The 12,153-nt window shown below is 55.7% G+C and overlaps 1 protein-coding gene across 1 annotated transcript in view; it reads left to right on the top strand.

Moving 5' to 3' along the window:
• Positions 1-12,153, top strand: part of RYR1 (ryanodine receptor 1) — a 112,497-nt gene that overhangs the window by 50,214 nt on the left and 50,130 nt on the right. The window contains 13 exon segments of the mRNA XM_049622333.1: positions 97-220; positions 812-927; positions 2,495-2,562; positions 2,668-2,789; positions 3,272-3,321; positions 3,737-3,797; positions 3,904-4,142; positions 6,609-6,690; positions 7,232-7,362; positions 7,584-7,916; positions 8,730-8,970; positions 11,605-11,692; positions 11,772-11,864. Coding sequence (XP_049478290.1) covers positions 97-220; positions 812-927; positions 2,495-2,562; positions 2,668-2,789; positions 3,272-3,321; positions 3,737-3,797; positions 3,904-4,142; positions 6,609-6,690; positions 7,232-7,362; positions 7,584-7,916; positions 8,730-8,970; positions 11,605-11,692; positions 11,772-11,864 — 1,748 coding nt within the window.

Genomic DNA, 12,153 nt, shown 5'->3' with positions numbered 1-12,153 from the left:
TACTCTAATTATGCGTGCTCTCAGCAGCAAGAACCACTTCAGTGAGAGTGGCCTGGGTCTCCCCAGTCCTCTGATTTCTGGTCTTTGCGGCTCCAGGTGGTGGGACCCACCCCCTGCTGGTCCCGTACGACACACTGACAGCCAAGGAGAAGGCACGAGACCGAGAGAAGGCCCAGGAACTGCTAAAGTTCCTGCAGATGAACGGCTATGCTGTCACCAGGCACGTGGGCTGCAAGCCCGGCCAGGGAGGGGCGGGGAATGTGAGAGGAACGAGCCAGGCCAAAACTGGGAAAAGCTGGGCTGGGGTAAAGCGGCGGAGCCAGGGAAGGCAGGTGGCTGAGAGGGGTGGGGCCCGAGAGCAGAGGTGGGGCCAGAAAAAGGAGGTGGCTATGAGGGTGGGCCCTGGAGAGTGGGGGAGGGGCCAGGGAGAGGAAGCCAAGATGGGGGGGCCTCCTCAGAGCGGGGAGCAAGGTCAGAGAGTGGGGGGCCGGGAGGGTGGGGCCTCGGGAGAAGAGTTAGGACCTGGGAGGGGAGGAGGCTAAGAGGGTGGGGCCTGGGGGACTGTTTGGGGCCAGAGAGGGGAGGGGCTAGGCCTGGAAGGAGAGGCAAGGCCGGGGATGACAGGAGGCTAAGAGGGCGGGGCCTGAGGGGAGGCAGGGCCTGAGGAGGAGAGGCGGGGCCAGGGAACTGCTAGGAGCTCGAGGGGGACCTGGCGTGGGGCAGAAGTCTGCAGCGGTCGGCCGTAGGAAAGCAGAGGGTAACTGGAGAGGAGCGGGGAACAGGGCTGACCCCTCTCTGCCTGTCCACGCAGAGGCCTTAAGGACATGGAGCTGGACACGTCTTCCATCGAGAAACGGTTCGCCTTTGGCTTCCTGCAGCAGTTGCTGCGCTGGATGGACATTTCCCAGGAGTTTATCGCCCACCTGGGTACGGGGGAGTCCCTCCCCATGCCTGCCATACCTACAGGTTCACCCAAGGACCCGGCGCATGCATTTCTCCTTCCCTCCCCTCACCTCATTATTGTGGCAGACACTGTTCCTTCCAGGTGTCGAGACCACAGCAGTGAACGAGACAAAGATCCTTGTCCTCCAGTGTTTACATTCCTGTGGTGCCTTCAGACGATTAACGTCAGATACCTTAAGTTTTTAGAAGGCAGTTAGTGTTTGGGGAAGAAGAATACACTAGAACCAGCTAAGGAAGACTGGGAGTTGGGGGGGGGGGGCGTTGGGGGAGTGGAGCCCTTTAAATTTTAAATAGAGTAATTGGGAAGACTTTGAAGGAGCTGGGAGGGGGCTGGCCATATATCCGAGGAGAGTATTCCAGGCAGAGGAACAGCCAGTGCGAAGGTTCTGAGAAGTCCCTGGGGAAACAGGAGGCCCAACTGGCTGAAGCAGAGTGACTGAGTGTGGACAGCGGGAGGAGACGGGGCAGATCACGTAGGGGCTTTGCAGGCATGGGGAGGACTGTGGCTTTTTACCCCAAGTGGAATAGCACCACGGGAGGGTTCTGAGCAGGAGAGAGCCCTGACCTGCTTCAGGTGTTCACAGACTCCCCTTGGCTGCATTAGGGACAGATTGTGGGCGTAGGGACCAAAGAGGGTGAGGATTGGGCAGATTCTGAGTCTCTTTGGGGGATGGGGGCTGTTGGTGTGCCCCATACGTGCCTCTTACACCCCACTAAGAATCACAGCTGGCCCCTAGAATCCCTCCCAGCTTCCCCCAGAGATCCCAACATTCCCCCTGAGAGCCCCCCAGGACCCCCAGACCCCCTCAGATGAGTGGCACAGCAGGACGCACTCACACACCTCGCCTCGAATCCCACATGCTGATCCTCCATGCTGAGCGCCTCTCGGCAACTCCCTCTCCTCTCTGTGCCTCGGTTTCCCCATCTGTCCACCGTAACCAGTCACAGTTCTGTCCTGTTCTTGCTGGGTGACCTGGGCTGAGTTATTTCATCTCAGTTCCCTCATCTGTAAAATGAAGGAGGGGACCAACTGTACAGACCTCCAAGTTGGGAGGAGATCGTGCGAGGGCCAGGGACATTATTAGCATTATTATTATCATTAATTATTACTCTCACTGTTATTATTACCTGAAATTGACTTCTGCTTTAAAATTAATTCTAGTCTGCCAACATTGACTTCTTGTTTCATTCATTCATTCATTCATTCATTCCACATGGACTCAGTGCCAAGTACTGAAGTTCAGGAAGAAGAGGGCTGGTGAGGAAGCGGATGTTCCGTGACCTTACTCCATCCTAGTTTATCCTCTTCCCCATTTTCAGCCGCAGGAAGGGCTTGATCAAGGAGTTAGGGGGAAACACAGGAAAGACAGGAGAGAGAGGTTTACCTCAAAGCCAACAGAGGTGGCTTTATACCAAGCATTAATCTCCCATCTTTTCCTCCCTTAACCCTCGAGTCCCCTCCCTCCCTAGGCACCTTCTGAGTTCCCCAGCCTTGAACCCACCATCACCTCTCTTTTCCCTCCGCCACCAGAGGCTGTGGTCAGCAGCGGACGAGTGGAAAAGTCCCCCCACGAACAGGAGATTAAATTCTTTGCCAAGGTGAGAGGTGGACTGAGAAGCTGGAGGGGGCTGGGGACTGGTGGGCCCCTTCACCCAGTGCCCCTTCACCCAGCCCACCTCGTCTCTTCCCCACCTCACCCCCAGATCCTGCTCCCTCTGATCAACCAGTATTTCACCAACCACTGCCTCTATTTCCTGTCCACACCGGCCAAAGTGCTGGGCAGTGGTGGCCACGCCTCCAACAAGGAGAAGGAAATGATCACCAGGTGGGCTACCCTGGGACCCCTGACCCCGCCTCCTGACCTCGCAGGATTGCAATCCTGGACCCTGTCCTCCCAACCTGGGACTGTCTGGGCTCTGTCCTGGGTGTTGGGCACTGACCACTCTACCTACAGAGGTGACTGAAGGGTGAGGGTGACTCCCTGTCCTCTTGTGCCCAGGACCGAGGGGTCTCCCAGGATGTAGGACTTTCAGGCAAATGGGACGAATTGGTCGCCCTGTCAGAAAGGCAGACCAGCCTCCCCACCCCCCAGCACCCCCGTGTCTGCCCGTTACTCTCAAGCTTGCTCATCTCTCTGCCCCTTCCCCACCCTTCCTGTCACCTTCGTTCTCTTCTCCACCATCCTATGTCCTCCTGGCTGTGTCTTCTGTCCCTCTGTCCCTGTCCCTAACTGTGCCACTGCTGTCCTTGCCCCGTGCTGTCCTCACTGTCTGTTTCCCCCGTCCTTATGTCCCTTTCTTTCTTCAGCCTCTTCTGCAAGCTTGCGGCTCTTGTGCGGCACCGAGTTTCTCTCTTTGGTAAGTAGCTCCCCGCCCCCGGTTCTTCTCTCTAACCTTCCCTCTCTCCCTGCAATCTCCAACCCCACCCTGAAGAAACAGCTCCCGGTTCAGGCCTCAATTTGAACAACCTCCACCGTGTTGTTCCTCTGGACCCAGACACGGACTGGGTAGTCCTAGGGACAGGGCTGTGCCTGGGACAGCGCTGGGCCCTGCCCTCGTGGAGCCCCCAGGCCGGTGGGGACACAGACTCATCCTCAGACAGTGATGGCCCGAAGGTCAGGGCTGGGATGGGGGAGGTGCAGGCAGAGCGGGTTTGGGGAAGGACCAGGTCCTGTGGGGGTCCAGGTGGAGGTGGGGCGGGGGGGAGGTGGATGTAGGGGAAGGCGCTGCCCTTGTAGCCCTTCCTTCACCCTCTCCCGTCTCCCTTCCCCAGGGACGGATGCCCCAGCTGTGGTCAACTGTCTTCACATCCTGGCACGCTCCCTGGATGCCAGGTATGGGGCCTGGTGGCCACCCCCGCCCCAAACCCCTGTTCTCCTTGACCTCCTGAAATCCCGAATCTCAGATTCTAGAACTGGCGCGCCCCGGCTTCCCTCCTAGGACGGTGATGAAGTCAGGCCCCGAGATCGTGAAGGCCGGCCTCCGCTCCTTCTTTGAGAGCGCCTCAGAGGACATCGAGAAGATGGTGGAGAACCTTCGTCTGGGCAAGGTGTCCCAAGCACGCACGCAGGTGAAGGGTGTGGGCCAGAACCTCACCTACACCACGGTGGCCCTGCTGCCGGTCCTCACCACGCTTTTCCAGCACATCGCCCAGCACCAGTTCGGAGACGATGTTATCCGTAAGGACCCCTGACCCCAAGGGCAGGGCTGGGGCCGGGGGTGGGGTGCGATTCTGCTGACACCAGCCATCCCCGTGTGCCCGACAGAATCCCCAGGTGTCTGAGTGTGCATTCAGTGAATTGGTAGGTAACAGAATGAGTTCATGAGACAGAATGAGTCAATGAGGATATAAGTTCAGCAGCTTTTTTTTTTTTTTAACGTTTATTTATTTTGAGAGACAGAGACCGAATATGAGCAAGGGAGGGGAGAGACAGAGGGAGACACAGAATCCGAAGCAGGCTTCAGGCTCTGAGCTGTCAGCACAGAGCCTGACGCAGAGCTCGAACCCATGAACCGTGAGATCATGACCTGATCTGAAGTCAGACGCTTAACCAACCGAGCCACCCAGAGACCCCTGAGTTCAGCAGCTTCTAACAAAAGACCCTAAGTCACTGTAGCTTAAACAAGAAAGGGATGTATTTCTTTCTCATGTAAGGGCCTACTTGTGAGTGCATCACCATGTCAGAAGCCCAGGCTCCCTCCATCTTGTTACCCTGCCATCTTGGAAATACTGCCTTTATCCGCAGGGTCCCGGATGGCACGGCGTTCATTACATCCCCATTCTAGTCTGTAAGAGGAGAGAGGAAGCAAAGAGGAGGGCACTGCAATTCTTTTACAAGAACGACCTAGATGTGGTCTGTGTCACTCCTGCTTACATCCGTCTCATTGGCCAGAATTCAGCATGCGGCCACATGTCACCGCAAGGGGGGCTGGGAAAGTAGCCTTTATTCTGGGAGGTCATGTGTCCAGCTAAACATTGGAGGTCTGTTCCTAAAGAGCAGAGAAAAGTTAAGAGCAGATATTGGGAGTCTATTAGCAGCGTCTGCCGTTTTTCTGCCACCAAATGGCACACCTGTTGTGTGACCCAGCCTGGGATCTGGGAACACAATGTGCACAGTGTGTTAGTGAGACACAGGCAAGATGCAACACCCAGTGGAGTGTCAGGTCCTCAAAAGAAAGAGCCTTATGAGATGTGGTCTGGACTGTGGGGGGCGGGGGAAGGACGGCGGGGGGGCTGGTGGGAGAGATGTTCAGGAGGCCGAGGAGATGGGCGGTGGAGGGGAGGTATCCAGAGTGAAGCCCAAGGCCCCGGCCTGCGACACTCGGATAGTGGGGCCTCCAGGATACAGGGACTGGGAGCAGTAACGAATCTGGGGGAGATGCCAAGGTCAATTGGGCCAAGGGGCCCAGGGAACACCCTGGGAAGGTATCCAGGACGGGCCAGCAGGCCACGGGCCGTGGGGATTGGCGGATGCTGAGCCATGTCTCAGTTCACCGTTTCTTTGAAATTAGAACCTTTTGCTAAAAGTAAGAAAAGTTGAACGTGGTTGGGGCTCTTCCCCCACCCTCACGTTTTGTTCAGAGAATTAAAACTTTTTTTAATGTTTATTTATTCTTGAGAGGGAGAGACAGACAGAGAGTGAGTGGGGTAGGGCACAGAGAGAGGGAGACACGGAATCCGAAGCAGGCTCCAGGCTCCGAGCTGTCAGCCCAGAGCCCGACACGGGGCTCGAACTCACAGACTGAGAGATCATGACCTGAGCCGAAGCCAGACGCTCAACCGGCTGAGCCACCCAGGTGCCCCTGTGTAGAGAATTTTAAAGTGTCCAGAAGAGCCAGAAGAAGAGACTTGTTCACAATTTGCCCCGTTTGCTTAACCTTTCACTTTATGAGCAAAAGTATTTGCAGACCTTTTTGTTGAACTTTAGAATGTGAGTTCCACAGACCGTGACACCTTATCCCTAAATACTGAGTCTGCACCTCCTGGAATGAGAACCTTCTGTCTGTCATGTAATCACAATATCAGTATCACCACCTAACCCGACTGTGCTTAAATTTCCCTCATTACTCTCAAAATGTCTTTGATTTAAAAAAAAAAAATTCAGAATCCAGTCAGGTTTTTCTCCTTGCATTTGGTTGTTATGTCCACGTAGTCTCTTCAATCTAGAACTGCCCCCTTGCCCTCTTTTTATCTCGAGACCTTTGTAAAGTTGCTGAGGTTCCTAACCTGGTCTTCTGGGAGTCGGTAGGGGGATGACCTAAAATTATCGTCAGGGTTGGATGTTTGCATTTTTCTGGAGAGTGTCCATCGCTATCATCAGAGAGATCCATGACTCCCCTCCAAGGAAAGAACAGCCTTTACTGAGTGCCTGTTGTGTGCCCTCTTCCAACTGGTTTCCAAGCATTAATCTTTGGATCCTTACAACCACCCCATGAGGAAGATACTATAGGTATCCCCATTTTACAGATAGGGAAACTGAGGCCAAGAGAGTGTTGGCACTTTGCTCAAGTCACAAAACTGGTAAATGGCAGGCTGGCTCTCGACTGCCCAGCTCTTACCCAGTATTTGGAGGTGAGGGAGGAGGGCGGGGGAGGACGGAGATGGTGGGTGCTTCCCCCACCCTCACCCTCCCTCTCTCTCTCAGTGGATGACGTCCAGGTCTCTTGCTACCGAACGCTGTGCAGTATCTACTCTCTGGGAACCACCAGGAACCCTTACGTGGAAAAGTAAGGAGAGAGAGCCATAGTTTGGGGCTGGGGTGGGTGCTGGGGGGATGGGGGAAGCAAGGAGCAGGAGAAGATGGGGGTGGGTGAAAAACAGAAATGAGCAGTCTTCCACGACAGGCATGCTCGGCGGCAGCTGCAGTTCACCGAGGTGGCCACTTGAGGGCACTCGGGGGAAGGCCAGTGAAGGAAGCCCGATCGGCCCCAGGCGCCTGCTGGCCAGGATGGCAGGTGGCTCCCTGCCGGGGTGCAAGCTTGCCCTGGCAGGAGGCACGCAGAAGTGAGGGTGGTACACAGGAGCCACAGCACGCTGGGGGCACCGAGGAGGGGCCCTGGCAGTGCCCGTGTGGGTGGGCTCTCCTGAGCTGGGATCACCAGTTAGAGCGAGAGGGCACATGAGAACCCAGGGAAAAGGCCACGTTCGTGCTTTGGGTGGACGGCTGGGCTCCAGAGAGTTCTGGGGAGACGCACTCCTATGGAGACGGAGGCTGGGACGCAGCACCGGGCGGGGGACGTGTCAGAGCCAAGCAGGCCCCTCTTCCAGGCTGCGGCCGGCCCTCGGGGAGTGCCTGGCCCGCCTGGCAGCGGCCATGCCGGTGGCGTTCCTGGAGCCTCAGCTGAACGAGTATAACGCCTGCTCCGTGTACACCACCAAGTCTCCCCGGGAGCGGGCCAGTAAGTGGTGTGGGGCTGGGGCGGGTGTGAGGAAACGTCCTACCCAGCACGGGCCCGGGGGAGGGCCCGCTTTGGGGGGGCTCCGAGGGCTGAGGATTCCCCAGGTTGGGGGCACTCCAGACTGGAGGATTCTGGAGCCCGTCGGGGCCCGGGTTTGTGGTGGGGACACCGAGGTCTGGGAGTGATGGGTTGGAATGCCCTGACCCCTCTGCGCACCCCAGTCCTGGGGCTCCCCAACAGCGTGGAGGAGATGTGTCCTGACATCCCGGTGCTGGAGCGGCTCATGGCGGACATCGGGGGGCTGGCCGAGTCGGGGGCCCGCTATACAGAGATGCCGCACGTCATCGAGATCACGCTGCCCATGCTGTGCAGCTACCTGCCGCGCTGGTGGGAGCGCGGGCCCGAGGCCCCCCCGCCCGCCCTGCCCGCGGGGGCGCCCCCGCCCTGCACAGCTGTCACCTCTGACCACCTCAACTCCCTGCTGGGGAATATCCTGCGAATCATCGTCAACAACCTGGGCATTGACGAGGCGTCGTGGATGAAGCGGCTCGCCGGTGGGTCTGGGGGGGCACCAGGCTCCTGAGGACTGGGGCCGAAGCATCCTGGGGCTCGGGCCCTTTGATCTCATGGTCTGAGAGGGAGATCCCCAGGGTCTGTGTTTTCCTGGGAGTTGGCAGGAGTCAGAGTCCAGGTTTTCTCAGGCTCAGAAGGCGAGGAGTCATCACAAGCGGTCAGAATCTCGGGTTCTCAGGGTCTGGGGTGGATGGATGGGTCCTGGAAGTCCTCCAGGCCAGATTCTGAATTGCTAGAGCCTTGGAGAGGGTTAGGAATTGGGTCACAGGCCTGGGTTCCTTATACAGAGGGTCAGAGAACCAGGTCACGCATCAGGGGCCCTGATACGGAGGAGTTTGTAGGTCAGAGGTCAAGAAATGAGTCTTTAAAGGGATGGGATTCCTGGTTCAGAAGTTCTCTGTCAGAAACTGGGCCAAGCTAGAGCTTGGGGGCTGGGCTCAGAGGCCGGGGTCAGAGGTCAGAGGCTGGGGTAAGAAACCAGGGGTCATAGTCAGAAATCACACAGTGAGGTAAGAGTTTGGGTAGGGGCTAGGTCACAGGTCAAAGATTAGGGTGAGAGGTCATAGGCCAAGGTAAGCTATCAGGTTATGAGTCGGTCACGGGGGGGGGGGGGGTCAGAGGTGGCTGGCGTCACAGGTTCAGGTCAAGGGCTGTGATTGGGCCCAGGCGTCAGGGGCTGTGTCAGAGGTCAGGGCCCGAGCTCAGGCGTGGGATCCAAGGTCATAGGTCAGGTGCTGGAGTTAGAGGCTGGCCGGCAGCCAGCGCGTGCCCCTCCGTCCGCCTCGCCCCTGCAGTGTTCGCCCAGCCCATCGTGAGCCGGGCCCGGCCGGAGCTGCTGCATTCACACTTCATCCCCACCATCGGGCGGCTGCGCAAGCGGGCGGGGAAGGTGGTGGCCGAGGAGGAGCAGCTGCGCCTGGAGGCCAAGGCGGAGGCCCAGGAGGGCGAGCTCCTGGTGCGGGATGAGTTCTCTGTGCTCTGCCGGGACCTGTACGCCCTCTACCCGCTGCTCATCCGCTACGTGGACAACAACAGGTCAGCGAGTCCCCGCCGTCCCCGTGCACATTCAGCCTGACCTTGGGCTTCCCGGAGCCCCATCTGACCCGTCACCTTCTGAGTTACTATAAACTTTTTCCAGCTCTCACCCACCCCCCCCAACCTTCTGACCACCCCCCCCATTGCTTCTGGCCCCACAAAATCCAGCCCGCGGGTGTCTGCTCCCCTTCTCCTTCACACCTCCTGAGGCCGAGCCCCCGCGAGGCCGCCTCTGGGCTTGGGTGGATGGGGCTGATTCGCGCAGTTAGGCCCAACGGTCAGGTCTTCCTCCGTCACTGAGGGGAAACGAAGACGGTCCAGATCCGGCCAGCCGGACTTTCCTCAGAAACAGGCCTTTAGGAGAAGCAAGAGCAGGTGCGGCACCTGGGTGGTTCAGCCCATTGAGCGTCCAACTTCAGCTCAGGTCATGATCTTGCAGTTTGTGGGTTCAAGCCCTGCATCCGGTTCGCTGCTGTCAGTGCAGAGCCCGCTTCGGATCCTCTGTCCCCCTCTCTCTCCGCCCCCCACCGCCACTCATGCTCTCTCTCTCTCAAAAATTAAAAAAAAAAATTTTTAAGTCAATAGCAGGGGCACCCGGGTGGCTCAGTCAGTTAAAAGTGTCCGACTTTGGCTCAGGTCATGAACTCACGGTTCATGAGTTCGAGTCCCGTGTCAGGCTCTGTGCTGACAGCTCAGAGCCTGGAGCCTGCTTCTGATCCTCTGTTCCCCTCTCTCTGTGCACCCCCCTGCCCCACTCATGCTCTCTCTCTCTCTCTCAAAAATAAAAAAAAAAAATTTTTAAGTCAAAAGCAAGAACAGGTATCAACCAATTGCTAACATCTCCCTAAAATCAGAAGCAGGGTTCAGAGAATCATTAACTCCTAGGGGCAGCCTAATCCAGGGATAGTGAATACGTTTCAACTCCTAGTTCCATCCTGGTTGAAAAGATTTTCAGGTTGCATCAGGGCTTTGTAAGAAAGGGGGCTCTGATTGATTAGCTATGCCTGTCACGGGAGCAGAAATGGGAAGCATTGGTAGGAATGTTGTATACACCCATGCACACCCCTCTTCACACGCACGACGGGGTGTATTGCTGTAGTGTAGGTTCCCAGGAGTCCGTGCACCGCATCGGAGAGTTTGAACAAATAAATTGTGGCGCATTCCCACCGTGGAATACTACACGGCAATGAAAATGAACAAATTATTGCAGCATACAATGATGTGGATGCATGTCACAAATGTCAGGTCGAAGGAAGCCAGGAAAAATAAAAATAGAGTACCTATTACATCTATTCATGTAACGTTCAAGAGCAGACAAAAATAATCCATGGTCAGCATAAGGGTCATTCAAGTGGAGGGAAAAAGGAGTGGCTGGGAGGGGCGTGAAGATACTTCTGGATTCTGGAAATGTTCTATTTCTTTTTTTTTATTTCTTTTTTTTTAATTTATATCCAAATTAGTTAGCATATAGTGCAACAATGATTTTAGGATTCCTTAGTGCCCCGCACCCATTTAGCCCATCCCCCCTCCCACACCCCCTCCAGCAACCCTCTGTTTGTTCTCCATATTTATGAGTCTCTTATGCTTTGTCCCCCTCCCTGTTTTTATGTTATTTTTGTTTCCCTTCCCTTATGTTTATCTGTTTTGTCTCTTAAAGTCCTCATATGAGTGAAGTCACATGACTTTTGTCTTTCTCTGACTAATTTCACTTAGCATAATATCCTCCAGTTCCATCCACATTGTTGCAAATGGCAAGATTTCATTCTTTTTGATTGCCGGGTAATACTCCGTTATATATATACATATACATATACATATACATATACATATACATATACATATACATATATATATGTATATGTATATGTATATATATACACACAGCATCTTCTTTATCCATTCATCCATCAGTGGACATTTGGGCTCTTTCCATACTTTGGCTACTGTCGATAGTGCTGCTATAAACATGGGGGTGCATGTGTCCCTTTGAAACAGCACACCTGTATCCCGTGGATAAATGCCTAGTAGTGCAGTTGCTGGGTCGTAGGGTAGTTCTCTTTTTAGTTTTTTGAGGAAACTCCATACTGTTTTCCAGAGTAGCTGTACCAGCTTGCATTCCCATATATATTTTTTTAAGGTTTATTATTTTTGAGAGAGAGCACAAGCAGGGGAGGGGCAGAGAGAGAGAGAGGGAGACACAGAATCCGAAGCAGGCTCCAGGCTCTGAGCTGTCAGCACAGAGCCTGACTTGGAGCTCGATCTCACAAACTGCAAGATCATGACCCGAGCTGAAGTCGGACGCTTAACTGACTGAGCCACCCAGGCGCCCCTATTTTTTGACTTGGGTGGTGGTTACACCAGTGTGTTCACTTTGTGATAACCATCAAGCTGACACTTTATGTTATACTTCAATAAAAAGGTTAGAGATAGAAAAAAGGACTTCCTTTTTTTAAAGGAATGGGTAAGATGTTTAGATCATCTGAATGGCCAGCTTACCCTAGAAAACTCCATCCCATCCCTCCCGTTGGAATCTCCAGGTCCCCCCCATCCCCTCCCCTGGGGGCTCTGTGTGGGGCGTCCTCTCCTGGGGGGCCCTGACCCCATCCCTCACCGGCCCCTTCCCTGCCCACCCAGGGCGCACTGGCTGACGGAGCCCAACCCCAGCGCCGAGGAGCTGTTCAGGATGGTGGGCGAGATCTTCATCTACTGGTCCAAGTCCCACGTGAGTCCCCGTCCGCGCTGGCCCTCCTTCCCATGACCCTCACTGCCCCGTCTGATCCTGACGCTGCCTCCCCCACCAGAACTTTAAGCGTGAGGAGCAGAACTTTGTGGTCCAGAATGAGATCAACAACATGTCATTTCTGACCGCTGACAACAAGAGCAAAATGGCCAAGGTGGGTGCTTTGCTCTGAGAGCACGTAGCAGGGAGGGCGGGAGCACCCTCCAGGCCTTCCCACCTAACCCCTTCACCAGCTAGCCTTCCCTGCCCTGGCCACGTGCCCGCAGCCATCACAGCACCCCATCTCCCCCCTGCCTCATCTCCTCCCTCCTCCTCTGTCTTTTCCCTTCCCCCCATTTCTCTCTTCTTCCTCCATCTCCTCCCTCCTCCCCATCTCCCTCCTCCTCATCTCACTCCCTATCCCCCTCCTCCTATCCCCCTCCTCCCTATCTCTCCTCTCCCTC

Source organism: Panthera uncia (assembly GCF_023721935.1).
Source record: "Panthera uncia isolate 11264 chromosome E2 unlocalized genomic scaffold, Puncia_PCG_1.0 HiC_scaffold_19, whole genome shotgun sequence".
In the NCBI taxonomy this organism is placed as follows: domain Eukaryota; kingdom Metazoa; phylum Chordata; class Mammalia; order Carnivora; family Felidae; genus Panthera; species Panthera uncia.
Note: the sequence above shows the minus strand (reverse complement) of the source record. Positions and strands in the feature narration are given on the sequence as shown.